The sequence below is a fragment of the Pleurodeles waltl genome, chromosome 4_1 (assembly GCF_031143425.1).
Source record: "Pleurodeles waltl isolate 20211129_DDA chromosome 4_1, aPleWal1.hap1.20221129, whole genome shotgun sequence".
Taxonomy (NCBI): Eukaryota; Metazoa; Chordata; class Amphibia; order Caudata; family Salamandridae; genus Pleurodeles; species Pleurodeles waltl.
Window position 1 is genome coordinate 916,717,138 of NC_090442.1, and position 26,870 is coordinate 916,744,007.

The following is a 26,870-nucleotide window of genomic DNA, read 5'->3' on the forward strand; positions in this document are numbered from 1 at the left end:
CACCAGACTCCACGACATAGGAATCCGTGGAAGAGCCCTGGAATGGATCCACTCCTTCCTCTCCCAGAGGACGCAGAGGGTCAGCCTCCTGCTCCTCACTTCCAGACCCACAGGAGTCAACTGCGGAGTCCCCAAAGGATCCTCACTGAGTCCCACACTGTTCAACGTATACATGGCCCCTCTCACTGTCATCATCACAAGCCATGGTATGAACATCGTGTCATATGCCGATGACACACAACTCATCATTTCCCTCACTGAAGACCCGGACACAATCAAAAAGAACTTCCACTCAGGAAGGGAATCCGTCGCCACCTGGATGAGAGAAAGCAATCAATCAATCAGTATTTGTAAAGCGCGGCTATTCACCCGTGAGGGTCTCAAGGCGCTGGGGGGGAGGTGAGGGGCCTCATCCATAGAGCCATGTCTTAAGGTTCTTCCTGAAGATGGTGAGTAACGGGCTTTGTCTGAGGTGCGGGGAGGTTGTTCCAGCTATTACCTGCAGTGTAGGTAAAAGATCATCCTCCGGCAGCGGTTTTCCAGATGCGAGGGGAAAATCTGCCTCAAGCTCAACTCAAACAAGACTGGAAATGCTACCTCAGCTTGGGACAACTCCTGGTGGCCCACATCACTCAGCAACCCCCTGCACTGACTGAGTACGCCCGCAACTTAGGAATCATCCTTGCCTCCTCCCTGTCGATGACCCACCAGGTAAACTATGTCACCTCCTCCTGCTTCCATCACTCCAGAAACTTCGGAAGATCTTAAGATGGATCCCAGCAGACTGTTGCAGGACAGTCAACCACGCCTTAGTCACTGGCAAGCTTGACTATGGCAATGTCTTCTAAGCGAGCACCTCAAGCCGGAACATCAAAAAACTACAAATCATCCAGAATGCCGCCGCCAGACTCATTCTGGACCTCCCTCGCCGAGAATACATCTCCCAACACCCGAGGACCCCCCACTGGCTACCGGTCGACAAGCGAATCACCTTCAAGCTTCCCACCCACACGAACAAGGCCATATGCAATGCTGGACCAGCCTACCTGAACCACTGCATCTCCTTCCACACCCCCACCAGATCCCTCCGCTCCACCCAGATGGCCCTGGCCACCATTCCTTGCATCTGCAAAACTACTGCCGGAGGACGATCCTTCACTTACATGGCAGCAAAAAGCTGGAATAACTTCCCCCGCACTTCAGACAAATAACGATGGACTGGGATGTGGCCTGAGTAATTACTAGTGGCTGAGATTAATTCAAACATTCCATCCATTACTTTATTGTACACTTTGTTGTGATGCCGAAAGTGGGCACGTATGCCCAGATGAGGGTACCGTTCATACTGTTCCTTTGGAACAAAGCTATACTCGAATGATGAGCCCTAATAAGAGCAAAATCGGCCTCGGGTTGCTTGCGTTCCAGTTCAGGGGGACTTGGCCTGGAAGTTTGGGTTGGACTGTTCCTACTGAAGCAGGGGCAAGACTGATTTGCATAGGGCTGACTCCAAACTGAGGTGGCATGACGTGCAAAATAAAAGTGGACTGAGATACAGCCCCAGTAATTACCAGTGACTGAATTAGTTCAAACACTGAATAATTCCAATATGTGATGCTGTTACTTGTTGAATGCTGTTTATCCATATATTCTATGAGTCTATCACCAAGCAAAGTCGTCCTCGCTATAGATTTGAAAAGGATAAAATGTATGTGGCACAAGCATGGGCGGGGCTCCATATAGCAGAGGCCAGAAAACAAAGATTTTAAAACAGCAATGTAAGACCTAAAACAAGCGAAAAGGTTTGCAGGCTTTAGTGGAAGGGAGAAAGGGAAAGAAACACATCATTAAGGGATCTGGAGCAGCTCATTAGTTTGAAAAGTGATCCCGGAGCAACCAAGTCAATAAAAAGTGAAACTTAATACTACAGCAAAAAAAACACAAGGAAAAAATAAACTTTGTATTATTTAGCCAGGCTTCCACTGCTATACTACTGCCACTGGATTATCAAAATAAAATGAATGTCTAAAAAATACAGTATTAAAAATAGGGTCGGATATCAAAACTGGAATGTCAATGGACACAGTCCTACAGGTCTTAGTAAGTACACGTTAAATATAAAGTGCAGGCTATAGAAACACATAGGAAAATTACAACATGCAAAATGCAGATTTCTTTCAAACTTCAAACATTTGTCAAATCACTCATATGCTCTCCTAATGGACATACGCAGATATTAGAAACATTGCATTAAAAGATGTGTACAATGTAAATCCTAGTTTGCAGCACTATCTAACAAATCTATACATTTTTCAGCACTTCGCAGAGGAACAAGTCAGTGTAAACAGCTAAGGCAAATACCTTACACAGTCAGCGACATTAAGTACGTAGATGTTCTTCAAAGAAGACATTGCTTTAAGACTGTTATCTGTAATCTTCTGGCAATCAGCTATGTAAACGTGACTGAGATTCGAGCAGTGTTTGCTGAGCAATTTGAAACTTGCATCAGTAATACGACTATTACCTGAAGAAATAAAAAAAAGCTGTTAATAAAAATCGCACATTTCACAAAGGCACAATGACTGCTAACTGAAAAAAGTCAACAGGGAGAAACCCACCTTCAATTCTGATCTTGGAAAGCTTCCGGCTTTGGAAAACTGCTTTAAATGCAACATCAGAAAGGTGTGGGGAGCCAAGAAGTGAAATGGATACAAGCTGCTGGCATTTCTCAATTAAAGCCTAAAAAAAACCGCAATGTAATAAAAACAACAATTGTTTGATAAGATTCCAAGAACTACAGATGTTTTTTTCATACTTCAGTTTTTGGCACAAGGGGAGGGGAATACTTTTGGATCATCAGACATTGTTGTCAAGTTATGTTAGGTGAAAATCCTAGCTGAAACATATTGCCAATCAATTTCCGTCAGATAAAATTAACAAATAAAGACAGGGCCCTTGACCTCAACTCCGCTGCTCTATGCAGAAGAAAAGTCTACTTAAATTGTTAAAGAGGACAAGTTGTTTTGAAACGAATTTTCACTTTGAATAACAGAAGTGTCCTTTGTGCCATACTGTTGGAAAGGGTCGGCTTTAGCGCCGGTGGCGTCCGGTCTGACAATCATTTTTGCCCTCCTCTCCCCCGCCCCACCCAAGACCTCTTCCTCGGATTCCCTCACTACCACCAGGCAAAAGAGCCCCTCACCTCTCCATAGCCTCCTCTCACATAAATTTCATTTGAATAAAAGTGCTGGTTTTACTTATTCACTGAGCTACCCTCATAAAATACAGATCTGCGCTACTTTATGATGAGTCAAAACTGCCAATGGACAAACTCCATCTCTCTCCAGCAGGGACATGAATCACAAGGCTTATCATGACATTTTTTATTACTTACAAGAAACTCTGCAGCAGGTGCTTTTAAATCATAAGTTATTGCTAAACAAAGTGCCTGCCCTGAGGTCAGAACCCCCTTCCAGGTCAGTCGCACCTAACGCACCACCCTAAAGCAGGCCCTGCTGATGGAAAACAGGATAACTGGACAAGAGGGCATGATTTCTTGGCATGAAACATGGCTGATCATAATTTTTTCCTAAGAACATAGATCTGTTGATTAAACTAGGACTCTGGTGTGGTTCTACAAGGATTTCTTTCCCACCCACGGGTGACAAGAGTGAACTTGGTTCAATGCACCGGCTATAAATGCGAAAGACAGGTTATTGTAGCCCTGCACCCCACCCCAAACCCCCCCACCCCCAAACACATTGTTAAAGTGGAATCACTGCTTTTGGGTTACTAATAATCCCTAACCCGGGATGCAGGGCACGCACACTAATGGTACTAAGAAGAAAACCGTTTAGTGCAAGATGGTGAACCTGTTTCTCAGCACATCTAAAACAGCCACACAGAATACCATAAAAACAGCAAATATGCATGTTGTGAACAATCAGAATAAAATTAAAATTCCTAGAGCCTACTTCTATGCGCCACACCAGGTCAGCATGCACTGTAGTTTGCAATCTAGACTTTCCTATGGAGAAGCAATGCACTGCATACCTTGTTGATAGTAAAAGTGGTGGTTATCCAAGAGACATGAAGGCGCGTTCCTGCAAGTGGAAAGCAGCGTCCTATCTCCTGAACTCAGCTCATTATCTGTATCAAGTGCGATGTAGCTTCTTCTTGTTGCACTGGCAGCAATCAAGACTGTCTCCAGCAGTATCTTGTGCGATAATCTGGTCGAAGGACCTCTCTTGACGAGTGGTCAAGGGGCAGTCCTTAAATATTAAATGACATAGATTATATGCATCAAGGCGTGCATCCCAGATGTATCCTTATGAACATATAAGGTAAATGGACGTTAATTCAGACTACACAATTTTGACTATAGTTCTGTTTTTCCTCTTATTTGACCTTGATATTGTGATAACTAGACACTTGTCCCAGAATTGGTATTGCATCGTGGGTTATAGCTATGTCACTGTCTGAATAAATTGACACTTTCACAGTTGATAAGGTCCGGCAACATCTGCGTCAATGGCAGGCACGGCTATGATTCTGCATAATTTGAGGAAAATGGTGACTCCCAATACCTTAACACAGAAAATAGTGACTCCCATTAACCAAGATAGAGTCAGGCCTACCTAAAATGGAGTTGGACCTTAGGGGCTTTACGTCAGATCCCCAAAATGGGAGTGAAGCATCATCTCTTGCTTCAAAATATTATTAACATACACCTGTAGGTGAAAAGAGATGAAAAATGTAAAGCATTATCTATTATTCTCTAAAGCCAAATGTGCACAAAGATGAAGTTGGCAGGAATTGCTGCTGGCAAAGAGCCTAGTCAAATGGATTCAAACATGACCACCAAATACACTATTTAATATCATTATATTTAATTTGATCATCACATTTCTTTAAAAAATGTGCAGTTACACAAGTGATCAAAAGATTTATTCAATAGAGTATTGCACAAATTGCTTCATTGAGCAAAGAGGAAACAGACACTTGCAGAATCAGCTGCCTGAGATCACCCAGACTCAGTTGCAATATAAAAACTATCCTTCACCCTCAAACAGAGATGCAATACATTCAAATAATGTGTTCTATATGAAATACAATTTGAATACTCATGCACCTTTCCTGTCATTTTGACACACCAAGAACGATGTTTACATCTACAAATTTAACATAAAATCTATGCTAAGAATACCACATGACGAATATTGAACTTCTATTTGACAAAAGTGAATAATAATATATACTTATATTTTTCATTTCATCGCTGCTCATATAAAGTAGAAAGACTGTCTGTTAGACCTGACAGCCTTAGAGTGGTCTTCCCCCAACTTTTTGCCTGCCTCCCTCCATTGTTCTGACCTCGTTTCTGCTGGTTTTAGGACTAAAGTGCTCTCTCCCCTTGACATGGTAATATTGGCTCCTACCCAATTGGTATATTTAATTTACTTATACATCCCAAGTAAAGTGCACTACATGTGCCCAGGGCCTGTAAATTAAATGCTACTGGTGGGGACTACAGCACTGATTATGACACCCACACGAGTAGCCCCTTAACCATGTCTCAGACCTGCCATTGCGGGGTCTGTGTGTGCAGTTTATTGCAACCTCGACATGACATTTAAAACCCCTTGACAAGCCTTAAATTCCCCCTTTTCTGCATATAAGTCATCCCTCAGGTAGGCCCTATGTGACCGGCAGGGTAGGGTTAAGTGTATTTGAAAGGTAGAACATGTACTTTTAAGTTTTGCATGCCCTGGTAGTAAAAAACTTGCAAAGTCGTTTTTCACTACTGTGAGGCCTACTCCTCTCATAGGTTAACATTGGGAATTCTTTAATACACTTTGAAGCTGTAATTCCTGACCAGAAAGAAGCAGCTACATAGTTTTTCATATCTCTGGAATGGTAATGATAAATCCTCTTTAGTAGTAAAGTCGGATTTAACATTACTATTTGAGAAATGCCACTTTTAGAAAGTCAACATTTCTCTGCTCTTACTGCTCTGTGTGCCTTACAGTCTGTCTCCAATACACATCTGGGCAGGGTGACAGCTACACTTTGTGCATTCCCTCCATACAGCCACAAACACAGGAAGACGTGGTGTGGCCAATTACCCATCTACATACATCTGCAATCTGATGGCCCTTCCTGGGCAGGAAGGGAGGAAGGGGGTAACACTTACACTTCAATAGGTAGTGGCCTGACCCCACACAAGACTGATTGCCCCCACATATAGCCTAGCATACAGGACTTGGTTGAAAGGGCTACTTGTGCACTTCAAAGACACTCTTTGATGTCTCCCCCACTTCAAAGGCACATTTGGATAAAGGTTTTTTGGTCTGTGACCCCACCAAATCAGACAATTCTGGACCTACAATTGGACTCTGTCAGAAGAACTGCTGTGCTGCACCAAGGACTATTACTGTGCTGTACTGTTCAGCTGCCTGATGCTCTCTGACCCTGCTGCGGAAGAGGTGGACTCTGCCTTGCACCACAAGTGTTCTCCAAGGGCTTGTTGGCTTGTCTCCTGTTGCTTGAGACTCAGGAACATCAAAGTCCATATCCCTGCTCCTATGCCTAGTTCCCTGGAAGTGGACCCAGAGACTTGCAACACGGAATTCGATGCATCTCCTGTCAGCATATGGCAGAACCGGCCCATTGACCCGGCTTCGGGAGTAAAATCGGTGCATTGCACTCGGAACTGCTGCATTGTCTTGAGAGTCTGTTGCATTGAACCATGCTAAGCCTCCGCAGCAGTATACAGGGGTGAAAGCATTCTTGGCTGCGTGTGAAATTCCAACACATCGCACTTCGGAACTAACATTTGTCTACGGAGCTGAAACATCGCTATCAATGCGTGGGACAGATTGACTCATCACCATCCCTGTGAGGGCCCGATCGATGCATCTCACAATGCATCCCACTGCTGCAACCAGGACGCTGGTGTATGCCATTCTCCCCGTGAGGATAATTGATCCCTCTGTCCTCGATTGATTCTGGGATCTGGCGATCTGATGCTGAATAGGAGGGAGATGAAGCACTTTTGCCCTTTTCTCATGGTGATGCATATTTAATTCATTATTTTCTTTGCATCATAATATAGATACATATATTTGCTGTGTATATTGCAGTGGAGAATCATTTGTGCATGTTTTCATTTTATTCCTGTGACCATTTTAAATGTGTGCTTTCAGCATGTTAATCTCCTTTTAGGAACCTTGTGTAGTGAAATAATAAATGTCTTCTTTGGACTAAGAAGCGCATCCCAGAGATTTTGGTCAGTGCATGAGTGTTTCAGCTCTGTCATTAGTGAAGCAAAACACTCTGTCAACTAGGGGGAAAAAAATCTGGAATTGGTGATCAGCGGTGAGGACAGGACTTGTGTTTGTGCATTCCCATACAATAGCTAGGTGTACACTACTCAGCCACATTTAAGACCATTTTGATTTATTCTTCTGCAATTTTCCCTGGTTGGCAGTTTTGATACATACTATACATCATGTCTCTGGCTGGTTCTGCAAGTGGACCATGGAGCTTGAGCTGGCCAAGCTGAAGGTTTATACACTTAACCAGTAGAAAAGCTTCTGCAAGGAGACGGGGTACCTGCCTGAGGAGCCACCAAGAAAGTGGAGTTTCAAATAGTGCTGAAGACTTCTCCCAAAAGAATGATGAGTTGGAGGAGCCTGTGAATGGCTCTTTCGAGAAGTTACCTGCAGCAGTTTAGTGGGACACTCCTGGATTTGTGCTCCCTATAAGAGCAGGAAACCGTGTCTCTAATCACGGCCCGAAGACAAAGGAGAGAGAATTCTAGCGGCAGTTGGCAAAATTGAAAATTGAGGCTGAAGAGAGGAAGGCTGAGGCTGAAAGAGCCTTAGCTGAGAAGAAACTATTGTTGGCTCGTGAACTGAGTCTAAAAGAGTTGGAACACAAGGCCAGGCAGATGCCAGCAGGGATGGTGGCAGCATACATGCAGTACCTCAAGGAGATAAGAAGGTTTGTATACCCAAGGACTTGGTGCTCAGTTATGTGGTAGAAGATGACATTGCTGAGTGGTTTTCTCTTGAAGATGCACTGAAGGTATACAGGGACCCTGAGGAGCACTGGCGGCCTGTGGAAACACATGCCAACACTCGGGAGGGACACGAGAGCCACCCAAAATAATTGCCAAGGGAGTAGTGGTAACAAGTCCCAGTCTGATTCTAAAAATAAATGGTCTTTGATCATAAGACAGGGAGTTTTGTACCCCAATGTACATAGTGCTATAAGTATGGTCACTCTAGGTGCGACTCCAAATGTCCCAAGAGGGTACAGCCACCAGTGGGGTTGACAAGTGTAGCGCTTGGGGAGGAGGTAGTCCCAGCTAGTTTTATAGAACAGATAGAGGTAACCCTAGTAACCCTGGGGGATACAGAAATTGTGCCAAAAGCTGACATGCCGGCAAATACTTCCAAGTATAGGCAGTGGGTCACCACTAATGGGAAATGAGTAGAGGCTCTGCGAGACACAGGAGCCAGCATGACAACTGTCATCTGGTGTCTGCAGAGCAGGTCCTACCAAAAAAATTCCACCAAGTCAAAGTCGCTGACAATCAGGAAGGAAATCTACTGGTGGCTCTGGTTACCTTTGAGAGGGGGGAGGTCTCAGGTTCTCTGAAAGTTGCTGTGAGTACTGCCATGCCTATTATTTTACTGTTAAGCACACTACCTGGAGGGAGCTAGAGCTCAGGTTCAACTTGGAGATGATGGGATTGCCTGAGTGGGTCTGCATGGGCACACAAGCCATGGCTTCCCAGAAAGGAAGTCAAGGAAGTCTATAGCCTGGAACAGTGGCTGAGACAGCTGCCAAGGAGAGGGGCAAGGGGCACAGGAAACCGTCCCTGATGTTCCTGTGGCAGAGGTTGATCTCTGAGCCAACAAGGAAAGCACTGCTGCCCTAGGTGACCCACCTGAGTTTGCAGCTGGCAGGTTGAGGTTAGGCCTACCAGGGAGGAACTCTGCCAAGCACAGAAAGGAGTGTCCCACTCTTGAGGTGTCAGGCCTCAGTCCATGCAGCAGGTCAAGCCTCTGGGGATCACTCAATCTACTGGGAGAACAATCTCCTTTACAGTGAGCCTAAGGTCCCTGGTTCACAACATAACCCTGTCAGGACATTCGGGGCAAGACAAGACCTTTGAAAAGGCTTGTTCCCACTTCTATTGGCCCCGATAGAAGACAGCCTCAGATGCATTCTGCAGGTCATGCTAGGCCAGTGGGAAGTCAGGGAAAAGCACAAACGTTCCTTCATCCCACTACCCGTTGTTGGCACTGCCTCCGAAAGGTTGGACATCACTGCCATTGGACCTCTGGACCTCAAGACAGCTTAGGTAACAGGTTTGTCCTGGTCTTGGTGGACCAGGCCACCAGCTAACCAGAGGCAATCGCTCGGAGGTCGGTGACTGCACCTGTGGTGGCGAGAGCTCTAACGGGGATCTTTACCAGTGTTGGTTTCCCCAAGGGGGTGGTGTCTGACAGAGGCACTACTTCATGTCAGCGTACATTAAGTCCATGTGGGATGAGTGTAGTGTGACTAATAAGTTCACCACACCCTAACAACCCAAAACCAATGGTCTAGTTGAAATATTCAACAAGATCGTGAAGGGCATGATTACAGGCCTACTAGACCCCATGAGGCATAAGTGGGGAGATCCTCTTACCATGCCTTCTCTTTTCTACAGCGTAGTGGCCCAGAAAGGAGTATGGTTCAGTCCCTTTGAACTCCTCTATGGACACTCTGTCAGGGGACCTCTTAGCCCTGTCAAGGAGGTGTGGGAAAAAGCTCCCAGAAACCACCCCTAAGGATGTGGCCAGCTACACGCTGACTCTTCACAACCAGATGCACTGTTTCTGGGAGAAGGCTAAAGCCAACCTAGAGGCCAGCCAAGAGGTGATGAAACTTAGGTACGACCAGAAGGCCCCACTGGTGGTGTTTCAGCCTGGCCAAAATGTGTGGGTCACGGACCCAGTAGAGCTTTGAGCTCTCCAGGACTGGTGGACTGTCCCCAATGAGATCAAGGAGCGGAAGGGGGAGGCCACCTACCGGCTCGACCTCCAGACCCCTTGGAACTCCCTAGCGGTTTTCCATGTGAACCAACTCAAGCCTCACTTTGAGAGCTCCGAAGTGAACATGCTCCTAGTAACAGATGAGGGAGTGAGTGGAAGAAAAGAGGAGAGTGGACCTCTTCCTGATCTCCTTTCTGCTCAGGAACACAATGGGTTGGTGGAGAGTATCAAACTCTCTACCACCCTGACCCAAGAGCAGCAAGGTGACTGTTAGCAGTTGCTGGGATAGTTTGCCTCACTGTTTTCACTCAGTTCTGTACTCACGAATATGTGACAGAACAACTAGGTCCTAAACAACTATAGCCTAAACCACTACTGCTAAACAACTAAAAAGTCTCTACAACTAAGTACTGAACAACTACTGTCTGAACAACTATTGTGTCTGAATAACAATTGCCTGAACAACTAATATATATATATATATATTCTAAACAACTAATAAACCATAAAAACCAAAAGGAAAACCTTACCTTAAAATTAGTTGTTCAGGCAATTGTTATTCAGGCACAATTGTTGTTTAGACAGTAGTTGTTCAGTACTTAGTTGTAGAGACGTTTTAGTTGTTTAGCAGTAGTGGTTCAGGCAAGTAGTGGTTTAGACCTAGTTGTTCAGGATGTTTCCCTGTACTCACACATGACAATGACACGGGAGACAGTCTCCCTGACAAAAACAAAATTTACAGGCTGTCAGACAGAGTTAGAACCAGCATCCAGAACAAAGTCTTAGGAGAGACTGAGCTTCTAACAGTCCCTTGTGCAGCACTGTGATGTTGGTACCAAAGGCAGCTCAAACGGGCACCAAACCAGAACTCCGGTTCTGTGTGGATTACAGAGGCCTCAATTCTATTACTAAAACCCCAGAGTGGATGAGTCCATTGACAGGCTGGGCGGAGGTCCCCTCAGTACTTTTGACTTGACCTTTGAGTACTGGCAGATCACTCTGACTAAGGGGGCCAAAGAGAGGTCAGCATTCTCAACACCAGAGGGTCATTACCAATTCTGTCTGATGCCCTTTAGGATGGACGGATGCCCCTGCTACCTTTCAACGGTTGGTTAACAGGGTCCTTGTTGGTAAGGAAGCTTTCTGTGCTGCCTACTTAGATGACATTGCTATCTACAGTCCCAGGTGAGAGGAACACCTGCATCACCTCCACGAGGTGCTTCAGGCCCTGCAACAGGCAGGCCTGACAAATAAGGCTAGCCGGTGCCAGCTTGGGCAGGGTTCCGTGGTGTAGTGGGACACCTGGTAGGTGGCGACAAGGTGCTGCTCCTCCAGGCCAAGAAGAAACTATCATGGCCTGGCAACCACCTAAAACCCAAAGAAATGTAACAGCCTTCCTAGGCCTCACTGGCTGCTACAGAAGATTTGTTAAAGGATATGGCACCACTGTTGCACCCTTAACTGAGCTTACTTCGAAGAAGCAGCCCAGATTGGTGATCTGGACAGAGGCTTGTCAGAAAGCTGTTGACTTTCTCAAAGAAGCCATGTGCACAGTGCCAGTACTCCAAGCCCCTGTCTTGTCAAATTAATTCATAGTGCAGACAGATGCTTCAGAGCATGGCATAGGGGCAGTGCTAGCACAGCTGAATGAGGAGGGCCTAGATCAACCGGTAGCCTTCATTTGAAGGAGGTTACTTCCAAGAGAACAGAGATGGAGTGCTATTGAAAGAGAAGCTTTTGCTGTGGTTTGGGCACGGAAGAAGGAGAGACCATACCTGTTTGGGACTCACTTCCAGGTTCAGACTGACCACAGACCCCTCAGAGGGCTAATGCACATGAGGGGTGAAAATCCTAAACTGTTGAGGTGGTCCATCTCCCTGCAGGGAATAGACTTTGCAGTGGAACATCGCCTGGGGACAGACCACATCAATGCTGATGGTCTCTCCAGATTTTCCTGCCTTAGTGAATGGAGCTTCCAAGGGGTTGGGTACCTCTCCCCACTTTCAGTTTTGGGGGGGAGGGGACACATGTTAGACCTGACATCCTTAGGTTGGTCTCCCCCAACGTTTTGCCTGCCTAATGCTAGATATTGGGTCTCTAGTTAGCAGAAGTATGCACCCTGTCTATGTAGGGACCACAGTCCTAGTCAGCGTAAGTCACAACCTGTGTCAAACACAACCTAAATTATCCTGTGCTCACCCTCTGGTAGATTGGCACAGAGCAGGTAAGCCTAACTTAAAAGGCAATTTGTAAAGTATATGTGCAATAACGCATACAGTAACACAGTGAACACACCTCAAAAAGACTCACACCAGGTTAGACAAATGATGATATTATCAATAAATTAAGACCAGAATTTCAAAAATCCACTGGGTAGAAGTCAAGAAATTGATTTTCAAAGAATAAATGCATAATAGCACTTAGAAACCAATATCGCTCTTAGGGGATACTTTAGGTCATGCTGGACTGGGGCAAAGTCAAAGTTCGGCTACCCGCAATGAAGCGTAGGCCAGCTACAAGACGCACGCAGGCACCGGGGAACAGAGTACCTTTTTTGGTCAAAGCAGTGAGATGCATTGTGAGGTGCGTCGATCAGGCCCTCGCACGTATAAGGACACATCGATCTGTCCCACCCAGTGATGGCGATTCGTCAGCTTCGAAGACAAGCACTGAAGCCGAGATGCATTGGTTCCGAAGTCTGATATGCCCGGTTCCCACACAGTTGAGAGATGTGTTGACCTCCCTAGACTGCTCCGGCAGCAAAGCGCAGTTCTGATGTGTCAGGCTCTCAAGGCAATAAGGTTGTTCAGAGAGTGATGTGCCGATTTTACTCCTGCATCCGGGTCGCTGGGCCGGTTTTGATACACAGAGGCAGGAGATGGGTCAAATTCTGCGTTGCAAGTCGCTGGGTTCACTTCCTGGGGTCCAAGCAGGGGTAGGGATTTGATGTTCCTGAGTCTTAAGCAACAGGAAGCAAGCCAACAAGCCCTTGGAGATCACTTGAGGTACAAGGCAGAGTCCACCTCTTCCTCAGCAGTGTTGAGTGCAGCAGGACAGTAAACAGAAAAGCAGTCCTTTGAGATCAGAAGTAAAGCAGAGTAACAGATCTTGTTGCAGCACAGCAGTTCTTCTGACGGAATCCAGTTGTAGGTCCAGATGTATCTGATTTGGTGGGATTAGAGACCCAGTGCTTATACCCAAATGTGCCTTTGAAGTGGGGGAGGCTTCAAAGAGTGGCTTTGAAGTGCACAAATATCTCTTTCAACCAAGTCCAGTCAGCCAGGCTATATGTGGGGCGCAATCAGTCCTTTATATGGGGTCAGGCCACTACCTATTGAAGTGTAAGAGTTAGCCCCTTCATTTCTCCTTGCCCAGGCCATCACAATGCAGATTTATGTAGATAAGGACTCAGCCATACCTAGCCTTCCTGTGTTTATGGTTGTCTGGAGGGAATGCACAAAGTGTAACTGTCATCCCACCCAGACGTATATTGGAGACAGACTGTAAGGCAGGGAATCTTCGACTTTCTGAAAGTGGCATTTCTAAAATAGTAATGTTAAATCCGACTTTACTAGCAAAGAGGATTTATCATTACCATTCCAAAGATATGAAAAACTATGTAACTGCTCCTTTCTGGTCAGGAATTACAGCTTGAAAGCATATTAAGGAATTCCCAATGTTAACCTATGAGGGGAGTAATCCTCACAGTAGTGAAAAACGGCTTTGCGCGTTTTACTACAAGTCATGCAAAACTTAAAAGTATATATCCTACCCTTTAAATACACTAAACCCTGCCCTGTGCGTCACATAGGCCTTGCCTTAGGGATGGCTTATTTGTAAAAAAGGGGACTTTAAGGTTTGGCAAGACGTTTTAAATGCCAAGTCGAGGCGGCAGTAAACTACACACACAAGCCCTAGAATGCAGCCCTGAGACATGGTTAAGGGGCTCCTTATGTAGATTGCACAATCAGTGCTGCAGGCCCACTAGTAGCATTTCACTTACAGGCCCTGGGTAAATGTAGTGCACTTTACTTGGGACTTGTAGGTATATTAAATATGCCAATTGGGTAGGAGACAATATTACCATGTATAGGACAGAGTGTACAAACCCTTTAACACTGATAAAGAGCACAGAGTCCTAAAACCAGCAGAAAGGAGGTCAGAAAAATGGAGGGAGGTAGGCAGAAAGTTAAGGGAAGACCCCCCTAAGGCTGTCAGGTCAGACACTGACCCAGAAAAAAAACATGCAACCTTTATGGTTAATGCCGTTTCTTGTTCCCTCTGGGTTTTTATTAGCTCAACGCTCTGAGGAAAACACACAAGATACAAAAGGAACCACTACTGCTTGCAAATAATACTGATTAAATCAACAATTGTGAAGTGGTATTCACACCTCTATGACATTCAGGTGCATAGAAGTGTTCCAAAAGAATCTAAAGCTATAACTGACGATGGGGTAGATTTCCATTGCAACTCTGGACAATTATTAATATCACAGAGAGGAAAAAGCTAAAAAGACTAAGACTTTGGCACCAAGGGTCTAGAAGGGTCTTGAAAGGCACATTTGTCTTATGCTTTCTTCAGGCTATACTTTGTGTACTTCAGTCTATGATTAGCTAATCCCACAGACAACACAGCTCAGTGAATTATTCCCTTGCATTTCATCACAGACAGTGCACTGAATACTACTTTTGAACTAAAGGTGAAATTGTTTAATGTCCTGCTCTTTGCCACAATATCCATTCACAAACTCTTACTTCAAGACACCATCATAGGCAGTTTTCCTCAATAACGCTCCTCAGATATTTCTAAACACTTTATATACAGGCATCACCATCAAATGAGAGCTGTTTTGTTCATATAGTCCTCCTATTTCACTTTGTGCTGGGACACTAAACATTCTACCTAAGATCTAACTCTAAATGTGATCTTATTCTAGAACTATTTATGCCTTCACCATGCCTCTGGTAGTTCTTCTCCAGACTGTGCCCCTGCAACACCTTCTCCAATGAGATTCCATTCTTTAAGAAACCAAGAAACACCTACTTGTGCTATACCGGAGGGCCCTCTTCAATACATATGTTTTCATGGACCCTTATCCATCAGCTGCACCATGGATGGAATAGAAAGGAATATCGGATAAAAATTTGTAATTTACCCTGCTGTTCGAAAATGAGAGCATTCACTACTGGCTTGACATGAGCCTGCATCAGCCTCCTTAATAGACCAATTAGAGCTGAGTCCTTCTTGAAATGCCAACATCTGTAAATTGTTTTCACAGCTTTCGGGGAGTCATAGAAATTCACATTTGATTGTGTTATGTGGAACTTGTTGTTAGAAATTTAAAGATTAAGTAAAATAGCTTTACTAGACTATTTACACTAGTCAATAATGTATTAGAATGCTCTTTTCTTTAAAAATCCATCCTTTAGGTGGGGATAGAATAGACAATTAATCAGTCTTGATAATACTCAGGCACTTGAGTGCACTCGTTGCCACATCAGATGGTCTATGCTCAGTCACACTTCATGAAACCCTGTAACACACCCAGTGAAGTCCAAGACTAAATGATATACAGATTAAGAAAGGAAGGTGCAGGGAACTCTTTGTCTATGTTGAAATAGTAAAGAACAAGCTACTTACATTTGGTAACAAATTATCTGGTAGAGACAATATCTAGGCACAGATTTCTTATGTTTGAATTTCCCCAGGCGTCAGACTGGATCTGGAAGATTTTTTGTGAGCAGTATCCTGGAGCACCAGTAGGTGGTTTCGTTTAGCTATGCACGGCATTCTTGGGGTCATTTTCACAGGAAGTGATGTTGCAGTCACCTGTATATGCGCCATCTTGACGTGCGGATGTCAGTTACTTTTCACGACTTTCCACGCCAGGAGCGCGGAGCCATGAAGTGAAATGACATTGGTGTGTTCAAACTAGGGCCCTGCAAGAGAGCATCCCTAACTGTATAAATCTGTCCACAGAGCAAGGAGCTTATGGGTGAATAATCTGAAGCTAGATACTGTCTCTACCAGATACTTTATTACCAAAATTAGGTAACTTGTTCATCTGATAGAGACATTTAGCTGCAGATTCCTTACCTTTGAAGAGAGACCCAAGCAATACCCTGCCCGGATGTGGGCTGTGGACAAATCTATTAAACTAGGAAGGCCTACAGGACAGAACGGGCGAAATACCCATCCCTGCGAACCAGACTGTCTAGGCAGTAGTGTTTGGTAAACGTGTGCAGGGAGGCCCACGTTGCTGCCTGGCAGATGTCCAGGTCTGGGATTCCATGTGCTAACGCCATGGTCGCAGCTTTACCTCTGGTAGAAAGGGCCATTAAGCCCTCAGGAGGCTGCTTCTTAGTCAGGGCATAGCAGATCTTAAAACAGAGATTGACCCAAACAAGATGGTTCGCTTCTGTACTGCCCAATGTTTCTTTGCTCCAACATATCCCATGAAGAGTTGGCCGTCCAGCCTGAACTTTTTTGCGTGGTGAAGGCCAAACAACACTGCTCTTCTTGGGTCCAGACGGTGAGGTCGCTCCTCTTCTTTAGAGGGATGAGGAGGATTGTACAAAGTGGGCAAGGTGACTGACTGTCCCCGATAGAATGGAGTCACCACTTTTGGTAGGAAAGAGGCCCAAGCGTGAAGCACCAGCTTGTCTGGAAACACAGTCAAGTAGGAAGGCTTGGATGATAAAGTCAGCAGCTCACTCACCCTCCAGGCAGAGGTTATTTCCACTAAAAAGGTTGACTTGATGATAAGCAGCCATAGGTGACAATTGAGCAGAGGCTCGAAGGGAGCACACATAAGGTAGGTGAGAAACAAATTAAGTTCCCATTAGGCTTGTTAAAGGGTTATGTAGGAAACATACACACAAGCCCTTTGAGAAACCTATTTAGAATAGGAGACTTGAAAAGAGAAGGTTGGTAGGACAGCCGTAGGAAGACAGACAGAGCAGAAAGACAGCCCTTAAGAGTACCCAGAGCAGAGCCCTGCTGTGCAAGGGTAAGAATAAAGAGAACAATATCAGAAAGAGAGACAGAAAGAGGGTCGATAGACATTTCTGTACAACATAATACAAACTTTTGCCATCTGCAGGCGTATAATGTCTTGGAGTAGGAAAGCCTGGCTGCCTGAATAACATTACAGACCTCAGGAGGAAGGAAGGCTGTCAACTGTTGCCAGTCAATCTCCACGCAAGAAGGCAGGGAGTTGACAGGTACGGGTGGAGAACTCTCCCCTGCTGCTGCGACAGAAGATCTTCCGGAAGGGTCAACCTGAGCGGATGATCGATGCTCATTCTCAGAAGCTTAGGATACCAGACTGTCCATGCCCAGTCCGGAGCCACAAGAATGACTTGGGCCCGTCGCCCTTGATATCTTCTTGATGACTCAGGGCAGACATGATATGGGTGGAAAGGCATACAAGAGGCCAGAGCTGCACTCAAGACAACAAGTGTCTCTGAGCGATAGCCCCCTTGGAATCTCCAATGTGTAAAACTGCTGACATTGTGTGTTCTCTTCAGAGGTAAACAGATCTAACCAAGGCTTTCCCAACTGCTGAAAGAGATCTTGCACCACCGCTGAATGGAGATGCCACTCACGATCTGCTAGGCATCAACGGCTGAGTTCATTCACTCTGGTATTCAGAGAATCTTCCAGGTGTTGAACCACCAGTGGTATGCCCTGCTGTTCCAGCCATGTGCAGAGATGCAGGGCTTCTTGACAAATCATCCACAACACCACCCTGCCCTGCTTGTTGCAGTACCACATGGCAGTGGTATTGTCCGTGAATACCTGCACCACTTTCCCTTTGAGAGAGGGAAGGAATGCTTTCAATGCAAGCCTCATCGCCCATAGCTCCAGAGGTTTGATGTGGAGCCTGACCCCCAACAGGGAACAGACGCCTCTGATCTCTGCTTCCCCCATGTGGCTGCCTGATCCCAGGAGTGACTCATTTGTCACTACTGTGAGATTTGGTTAGGGATTGGAGAGGGATCTGCCTCTGACCCAATCTCAATTCAAAAGCCACCACTGCAGATCTTGCACAGTTCCCTCTAAGATCTGGACCAAGTTGGAGAGATTCCCCTGATGCTACACCCAACTTCAGGTCCCACTGCAGAGCCCACATATGGTTCACCAGCAGGCTTCAGGAGGCCATGAGGCCCAGCAGCCTCAGAGTCATTCTCACCTAAATCAAGGATAAAGGCTGAAACATCTGTACAATAGCCTGAATATCCTGGACTTGCTACTCTGGAGGATAAGCATGGAACGGCACTGTGTCCAGAACAGCTCTGATAAAAGGGAGTGTCTGAGAAGGAGTCAGATGTGACTTTGGCACATTTATAGTGAACCCCAGAGGGTACAGGAGGCCCACCATATTCTGGAGGTGGGAGACAACAGCCTGGGGCAAGCCCACCTTCAACAGCCAGTTGTTGCGATAGGGGAAGACTGACACCCCTAATCTCAACAACCACCGCCATCAATCACCTTGGTGAACACCCGAAAGGGTGCTTGTAAGGCCAAAGGGAAGCAGGGTGAACTGAAACTGCTTGTGGCCTACCTTTATCCACAGGTAACATGTGAGCAGGCAGGATGGGAATATGGGAATACATTTCCTGCAAGTGTCCAACGCTACCATCCAGTCTCCTTGGTCTAGAGCAGGCAAGACCTGAGCCAAAGTGAGCATCTTGAATGTTCTCCTTTTTGAGGAGGAGATTGACGGTTCGAAGGTTTAGGGTAGCGGAATACCTTTGTTCTTATCAGGTATCAGAAAGTAGCAGAAATAGTAACTGCTGCCTACTTCTGATATCGGAACCCTCTCTATGGCTCCACTGACCTAAAGAGCCATAACGTCCTTGCAGAGCAAGGACAGATTATCCTCCATCAGTTGATTGTGTGTTGGAGGTATGAGGGGAGGATTTGAAGGGTAGGGAGTACCCCCTCTGAAAGATCTGCAAGACCCATTTGTCCGATGTAATGGACTGCCACTATTGGAGCTGATGGTGGATTCTTCCACCACCTGGACACCCATGGTCCTGCAGAACAAAATTAGGAGGGCATGGAAGCTGCAGCTGCCAGTGAGTTGGTGATTGTGGCAGACCTCTGGCTACCTGACCCACGGGGATGGTAAACACCACACCCTCACATAGCTTGGGAAGCTTGAGCAGGATGGTGGATGGTAAACAGCTGGCACAGTGGTATGCCTCTTCTGTATCCACGACGGGACAAAAGGCAGACTGGGAAGATGGGGTAACTGATAGGCCCAAGCATGTGGCTATTGTCTATGAGTTGTTAAAGCGCTTCAGCGCCGCACGTGCCTTCCCTCCGGAGAGATGGGTCCCATCATAGGGCATGTTCTTGAGGTTGGCCTGGATATCCCCCCGAAAAGCCAGATGTTCTCAGCCAGGCATGGCGTCAAGGTGCCACCACTGAGGAAACTACTCTGTCCAGCGAGTTTGTTGAACCCAAACCTTACTTGATGGTGAACTCTGCTGCATCTCTATCGTCCTTGACTGGTTGGAAGAGAATAGCCCAGGCCTTCTCTGGAACCTATGGTAGCACTTGCACAACCATATCGCTTGTGGGAATAATGGCCCAAATGCATGCGCTGTTCACCAACTACAATGCTAGGTTGGTGGAAGAAAACATTTTCTTTCCTAAGGTGTCTAGCCTCTTGGATTCCATATTCGGAGGAGCAGCAGGGAACGCACGATGGGACGTTGAGGCGTGGACTACCAAGCTCTCAGGGGTGGGGTGTTGGGTGAGGAAACTTGGGTCACCTGGGGTAAGGCCATGGTAGTCGGCAATTGCCCTACTCACAGGAGCCCGTGCTGGCCTTGGACTAGGTTCCCAGTAGGACATATGTCAGTTCCTCATTCAAAGGGAGCAAGGGTTCTGCTGATGAAGCTCCAGGCTGAAGCACTTCTGTCGAGATGTTAGTTTTGGGCGCCACAGAGGGTAGTTCGACGTAGAGGACCTCCACTGCCTTCTTCACCACCATTGCATATGATGCTCCCTCCTCCGTAGCGATGGAAGTAGGAGAAAGCAAACCAGTATTAGGAGATGTGTCCAGTCCACTGGCATCTCCTGATTCCTCATACCAGTCCATAGATCCCTGAGTGCCCAAATGGTATTCTAAAGGGCACATTAACCCCTCCCATTCTTCCCCCATGCCTGGCTGCTCAGTAAAATGTGCAGGCAACAACCTAGGGCCAATGGGCCCTGTCGGCGCCAGAGGCGGCGGCGAGGAACACTGTTCCGACTCCAAGTTGTCAGGGATTAGAATGGGGTTGGCACCACTGGTGGGCGCCAGGAGCATCGATGTCAGGACCGGCATCAGGGAAGGTCGCAGTAGCATAATCAGCACCGGTCCGGATCCAAGATCGGATACATAAGACCCCAACAAAGCTCAGGGCAGAGCAGTTGGTGCGGAATCTGATGGGGCCTCCTCCGACCCCACAGGGCCCAAAGGTGCTCCAGAGGGGTCAGCCTACTCAAATAAGCAGCAGATGGTCTCGTAGAATTCTTTAATCTGAGTGGGGATAGCTTGGGCTCCCAGAAACGTGGGGTAGGGGTCACAGAGTTGACCCTGGCAACTGCTGTGCTGAAGCATGCCTGGAATGCCAATATTCCAATGTCACTGCATAGGCTGATGGATGAGGGTCCTGAAGACTTGGAGTGAGACAAAGAGGACTTGGAGCTCCTGAAGCTTTCCCACATCCTTCCCCTCGATTGAGACCACTGAGGAGTTGTGCAACGTGGTAACGTCTGCCAGGCCACAAGGAGCAAGCAGCTTTAGGATTCGCTCCCTCAAAGACTTCGGCTAGGTAGTCTGGGAATGACTTGGAGCCATGGTCGTGTTTGAGACACGAAAACAGACCAGATGGGGGTTTGTAACTGACATGTGCCACACTGTTTAAAACCTGCCTTCCTCAAAGACATTTCTCGAAGCACTCGAAAAAGCACTTGACAATACATCCCTAAAATCTGGTAAAAAACGACAGGGGGTAGCTTTTCTCCAGATCAGCGCTAAGTGGCACGGAAAGAAAAGAACTGACGTCTGCACGCTGAAGTGGCGCATATATCAGTGACTGCAGCATCACTTCTGGCGACAACGACCCAGATGCCACTGCGCAAAACTGAATGAAGCCACCTCCTGGCACCTAGGGGTACTGCTAACGAAAAATCTTATGGATCCAGTCTGACACCTAGAGAAATTCAGAGTTAAGAACTCTGTGACCAGATGTTTCTATCAAATACACCACTTTACTGATCCGATGCTGACTGTGGACATCCTCGTCAGTAGCACTACGAGACTGTCCAGCACACTGATCGCAAATGGCAGCAATGTAGCAACCTATTTCCCTCGAAAAGCAAAACGTGTGCAATTTCCATTACTCTTTTTGGCAGCTGTAATGCTGCAACACAACCAACAATTTCAGTGCCCGCTCACCAGTACACAAGCACTGGTATCTTAAGTAAAGAGTGGATACACATCGCCTTTGGGATACAGTTACATCAGCACTTGCTTCAGTTCACTTTGCCCTCCCCCTTCGCCCTGACTAGCCCTGTTCTTCTCCTCTTAATGCTCTCGTTGGCTGGTGTTCTCCTCTTCTATGGCCCTAAAGATCCCTTTAATCATTACAGAAACCTTCCACTGTTCTACCAAGTAAGCTTTGACAGTCTGGTTTCGAAGACTTGTTGAATCTCTAAGACCGCCAGTCTGCTTTAACTTGCCAGCATATTTGTTATTTAACGTTTCTGCCTTCCCAGTATGTAAAGATACGCTGACATAACCCAGCTATAAGGGTCTTTGCAGAGCATATAGCTTTGACTCTATAGGACCGATGAAGATTTCAAGTGCAAAACGTACTCATTGGTACACAGCTAGACACTGCATAATTAAATCGATCACAGAGATCTTACATATGCTTACACGAATACAATCAATTATTTTGAAGCTAGTGTACCTACCAATGAAAAGGTTACACAGAGATACAGACAACATACCATGACACAATGTGTATCTACACAATGCTGTTTCATGCTTGGGTTGCTTGACACTCAATTAACAAAAGTGCATTGTCACATATCCCATGGAACTCTTTTCATCTATCTCGGAAGCCAGCCCGGACCCGCGGAAATTCAAACTTGTGGACCTGATGTCAAACACATTCCTTGGGTGGATGCAGTAGTCCACAGAGCCACCAGATCATTTCCATTCCACGTTATAAATGTATTGCTTTGTCATTGTATGTACATATATAACCAACTTGCATAGTGCGAACGTAGCTAAAACAAGCTTGCACTGTACAAAAGGTTAAAATAGTTTAAGAGTGTCGACTCTGGTGGTTTATGTCTCTAAGTGATGTGATTGATTTATAACTTGACTGATGACTTGAAATGTGACGTCGTGATTTATGGCTTGATGTATGACGTTATGATGATATAATTGATGTATAGCCTGATTTATGATGTGAGCAGGGCCGGCTTTAGGGGGTGCGACCGAACAGGGCGCTGACCTCCGGTTGTGGGGCACTATGTTTAGCAATAGCTTACAATTTAAAAGCACCTGAAGCAGAGGTTCATATGCGTTCAGCTGTTGGGCAACAATAATGTCAAGATAACTCTTGTGATTAATGTTTCTGACAGGGAGAGATATGGAGCTTTGTCAAGTGGCAGTTCTGAGTCGCCATAACTTAGCGCAGAGGGTTAATACGCCTGCAGCAAAGAACAGATCTGTACTTTATGTAGATAGCTGAGTAAATGAGTAAAGCCTTCACCAGAGCGTTAAAACAAATGAAATGTATGTGGGAGGGGGGTTATGGAAAGATGAGGGGCACTTTTGCCAGGTGGAAGTGCTGGAATCCGACGAGGAGGTCATTGGGGGTGGGGACGGTGTGCCAAAAAACACTGTCGCACAGGGCGCCATCAGTGCTAAAGCCGGCCCCCGATGTGAGTGATCTGATCTGATGCCTGCGAGTGGGGCCTTTAAATGCGTGATTAAACTGTGGCCTACACTTCCTATTCAGAAAGTGTTGCTTCCATGTAATCAGTCCAGGAGTGGACAGAGTGCCAGGGTTGACAAACCTACAAACACGAATACAGCAGCACCTTCTTGATTTTCTCTAGTTTTGGAGGCAATGACTCCAACCATTAATTTCCTGCACTGGCTTCTTTCCGAACTACACTCCCGATTAAATGCACTTTTTCCGACCTTGAATAAATACCCTTTTCATGTGTTCTGCCCCAGTGACACCACCTGAAGACTTGCTGCTCTCATAAGCAGTTGCTCAATGCTCCCAGTCAAATATTAACGCTTAGAAGATAACCACACCTTGGAGGGTCATAATTATGGCTCTATCCAACAAATAATTTGAAATTCTATAGTTGCTTCTCTGTGACAGGCACCGTTAACTTTTGAAGCATCAGCGGTGAATGGGCATTATGAACCGCTAATCAGATTCAAATATAAATATTGGTATCAAAACCCTGGAGGTTTCGATTCATCCCGTAATATTTCGTCTCAATGCTTCACTTCTAAGAGGCCCGCGCCAAGAACACAGAAGTGCACAACAAGGAAAAACATGAACAAATAGTGACTGCCTGGGACCTGCCGAAATAACTACGTATTGGTGACTGGTATCGTTTCTAAAATGGTTATAATCTTGTGTCCTGCACTTGATTGAAAACCGGAATTCTGAATATGTGAGCTGAAATACAAGACTGATCGACAGTAGTGCTCGTTGGCTAGCTATCAAGATTGCACCATTCGAAAATATCAAACCATCGCTATGTATAGCCTTCCCCTTCCTCAAGATTCCAGATACTTGTGGTTTAGCCGTTTTCTGCAGCTGTGATTCAGTTGTTCTGTTCTCCTGGGCGGTAAGCTGTGAGGATGGCCCAGCGTGCTCTGGGGCTGAGGGCAACCTGGAGAGCTGCTGTTGCTGCTGCTGCTGCTGCTGCTCTTTGAGGAAGGAGGGCTGTGAGAAGGGTGTTCCAAGTGTCTGTAGGTGTTGTGCTAGCAGAAAAGTCCATGCAATAGGTCTTATCCTGTGGAGAGAGGCATGGGGGCAGATATTTTTTGTGCATATTTAGTCAACTTGGGGAAAAGGAGTAATGGCTTCTAACACATTTCATCCCTTCATGGACCATAGAAATACCATAAAGGGACCTGCAGAGCTGTTCAGAGCTCCCAGCATTCTGAAGACCATAAAACTGTATGTCTGCGTTTCACTCCTCATTGCCCACCACACTGCTACGGGCTGCGTCTCATAACTGCACCTCAGTGATCCTCGCTGATGATATGGAAACACTTCCCACATAGGAGAACAAATCATGACAACACGCTTTCAACCACACCGTCTACGTGCAGTAGCTTGCTACTCATGTAGGTAGGCGTTTCAGTGACCCACATAGGGGTAGTAAGCGCTATATAAATGCAGCAATACAATACAGGAGACAATTCTAAGCAGATGAGTAATCATTGTGAGAAATACATCTTCACTGTTATAGCTTATGAATTATTACATGCTTGTAAAAAGCAATACACTTAAGCATATTTTTACATACAGGGAGTGCAGAATTATTAGGCAAATGAGTATTTTGACCACATCATCCTCTTTATGCATGTTGTCTTACTCCAAGCTGTATAGGCTCGAAAGCCTACTACCAATTAAGCATATTAGGTGATGTGCATCTCTGTAATGAGAAGGGGTGTGGTCTAATGACATCAACACCCTATATCAGGTGTGCATAATTATTAGGCAACTTCCTTTCCTTTGGCAAAATGGGTCAAAAGAAGGACTTGACAGGCTCAGAAAAGTCAAAAATAGTGAGATATCTTGCAGAGGGATGCAGCACTCTTAAAATTGCAAAGCTTCTGAAGCGTGATCATCGAACAATCAAGCGTTTCATTCAAAATAGTCAACAGGGTCGCAAGAAGCGTGTGGAAAAACCAAGGCGCAAAATAACTGCCCATGAACTGAGAAAAGTCAAGCGTGCAGCTGCCACGATGCCACTTGCCACCAGTTTGGCCATATTTCAGAGCTGCAACATAACTGGAGTGCCCAAAAGCACAAGGTGTGCAATACTCAGAGACATGGCCAAGGTAAGAAAGGCTGAAAGACGACCACCACTGAACAAGACACACAAGCTGAAACGTCAAGACTGGGCCAAGAAATATCTCAAGACTGATTTTTCTAAGGTTTTATGGACTGATGAAATGAGAGTGAGTCTTGATGGGCCAGATGGATGGGCCCGTGGCTGGATTGGTAAAGGGCAGAGAGCTCCAGTCCGACTCAGACGCCAGCAAGGTGGAGGTGGAGTACTGGTTTGGGCTGGTATCATCAAAGATGAGCTTGTGGGGCCTTTTCGGGTTGAGGATGGAGTCAAGCTCAACTCCCAGTCCTACTGCCAGTTCCTGGAAGACACCTTCTTCAAGCAGTGGTACAGGAAGAAGTCTGCATCCTTCAAGAAAAACATGATTTTCATGCAGGACAATGCTCCATCACACGCGTCCAAGTACTCCACAGCGTGGCTGGCAAGAAAGGGTATAAAAGAAGGAAATCTAATGACATGGCCTCCTTGTTCACCTGATCTGAACCCCATTGAGAACCTGTGGTCCATCATCAAATGTGAGATTTACAAGGAGGGAAAACAGTACCCCTCTCTGAACAGTGTCTGGGAGGCTGTGGTTGCTGCTGCACGCAATGTTGATGGTGAACAGATCAAAACACTGACAGAATCCATGGATGGCAGGCTTTTGAGTGTCCTTGCAAAGAAAGGTGGCTATATTGGTCACTGATTTGTTTTTGTTTTGTTTTTGAATGTCAGAAATGTATATTTGTGAATGTTGAGATGTTATATTGGTTTCACTGGTAATAATAAATAATTGAAATGGGTATATATATTTTTTTTGTTAAGTTGCCTAATAATTATGCACTGTAATAGTCACCTGCACACACAGATATCCCCCTAACATAGCTAAAACTAAAAACAAACTAAAAACTACTTCCAAAAATATTCAGCTTTGATATTAATGAGTTTTTTGGGTTCATTGAGAACATGGTTGTTGTTCAATAATAACATTAATCCTCAAAAATACAACTTGCCTAATAATTCTGAACTCCCTGTATATGAAAGATTTATGTAGTATTGTGTGATGCTTAAACATAACTAAAACAAGTGGGGCGTGGCGAGGAAAGATGGCTGCTAAGAGCTGAATTCCTGCAGCTCCCATCGGCCCGTCTGTAATCCTAAACTATCCTGCTGAAACTGCAACCCCGGCGGGGTGAAAGCTTGCCTGGTGCATGCCCGTGATACCACGTCAGATCCTTGAGGGCACCAACCGAGCGGCGGAAGCAGTGGTGCAGGACGTGGTCGCCCCTGGGCCGGAGACAGCTGAGCAACGAACAAGCTGAGGCACCCCCTTACTCACATTAATGGGCCGAACAACCTGGATGGCAATAGCCCTGTGGTGAGGTCTGACTGGTGATGGTGGTCAGCCCCCGACAGAGGGTCCGGGGCTTGTGGATTACCGACGCATGACCAGCCGCAGTAAGTTTGGCCGAGCGCCTAACGGACTGCACTGCTGCTGTGTGCGCCAGGCACTGGGGGACTGTGACAGCACCAGAGCCCCGTACTGGGCCTGGAGAGAGATGGCCCCCCCTTGGACTGGGCTGGGGCGGCGGTGCGGCAAGGGCCCATCCTGGTGCATTGGGCCATGTGCTGCATCCTGGGAGGGACGTGCTATGCCGCGGGATTCCAGGCACAAGAAGCAGCAAAGTCTGAGTAGGCGCCCTTAGCAATATGGCC

At 46.1% G+C, this 26,870-nt stretch overlaps 1 protein-coding gene across 1 annotated transcript in view; it reads right to left on the reverse strand.

Annotated features, from left to right (window-relative positions):
• The window catches only part of FBXL13 (F-box and leucine rich repeat protein 13), a 1,108,093-nt gene that overhangs the window by 456,741 nt on the left and 624,482 nt on the right, over positions 1–26,870 (reverse strand). The window contains exons 14-15 of the mRNA XM_069229683.1: positions 2,616–2,736; positions 2,359–2,521 (exon numbers count right to left, since the gene is read on the reverse strand). Of these exons, the coding sequence (XP_069085784.1) occupies positions 2,359–2,521; positions 2,616–2,736 (284 nt within the window). The remainder of the gene's footprint in view (positions 1–2,358; positions 2,522–2,615; positions 2,737–26,870) is intronic.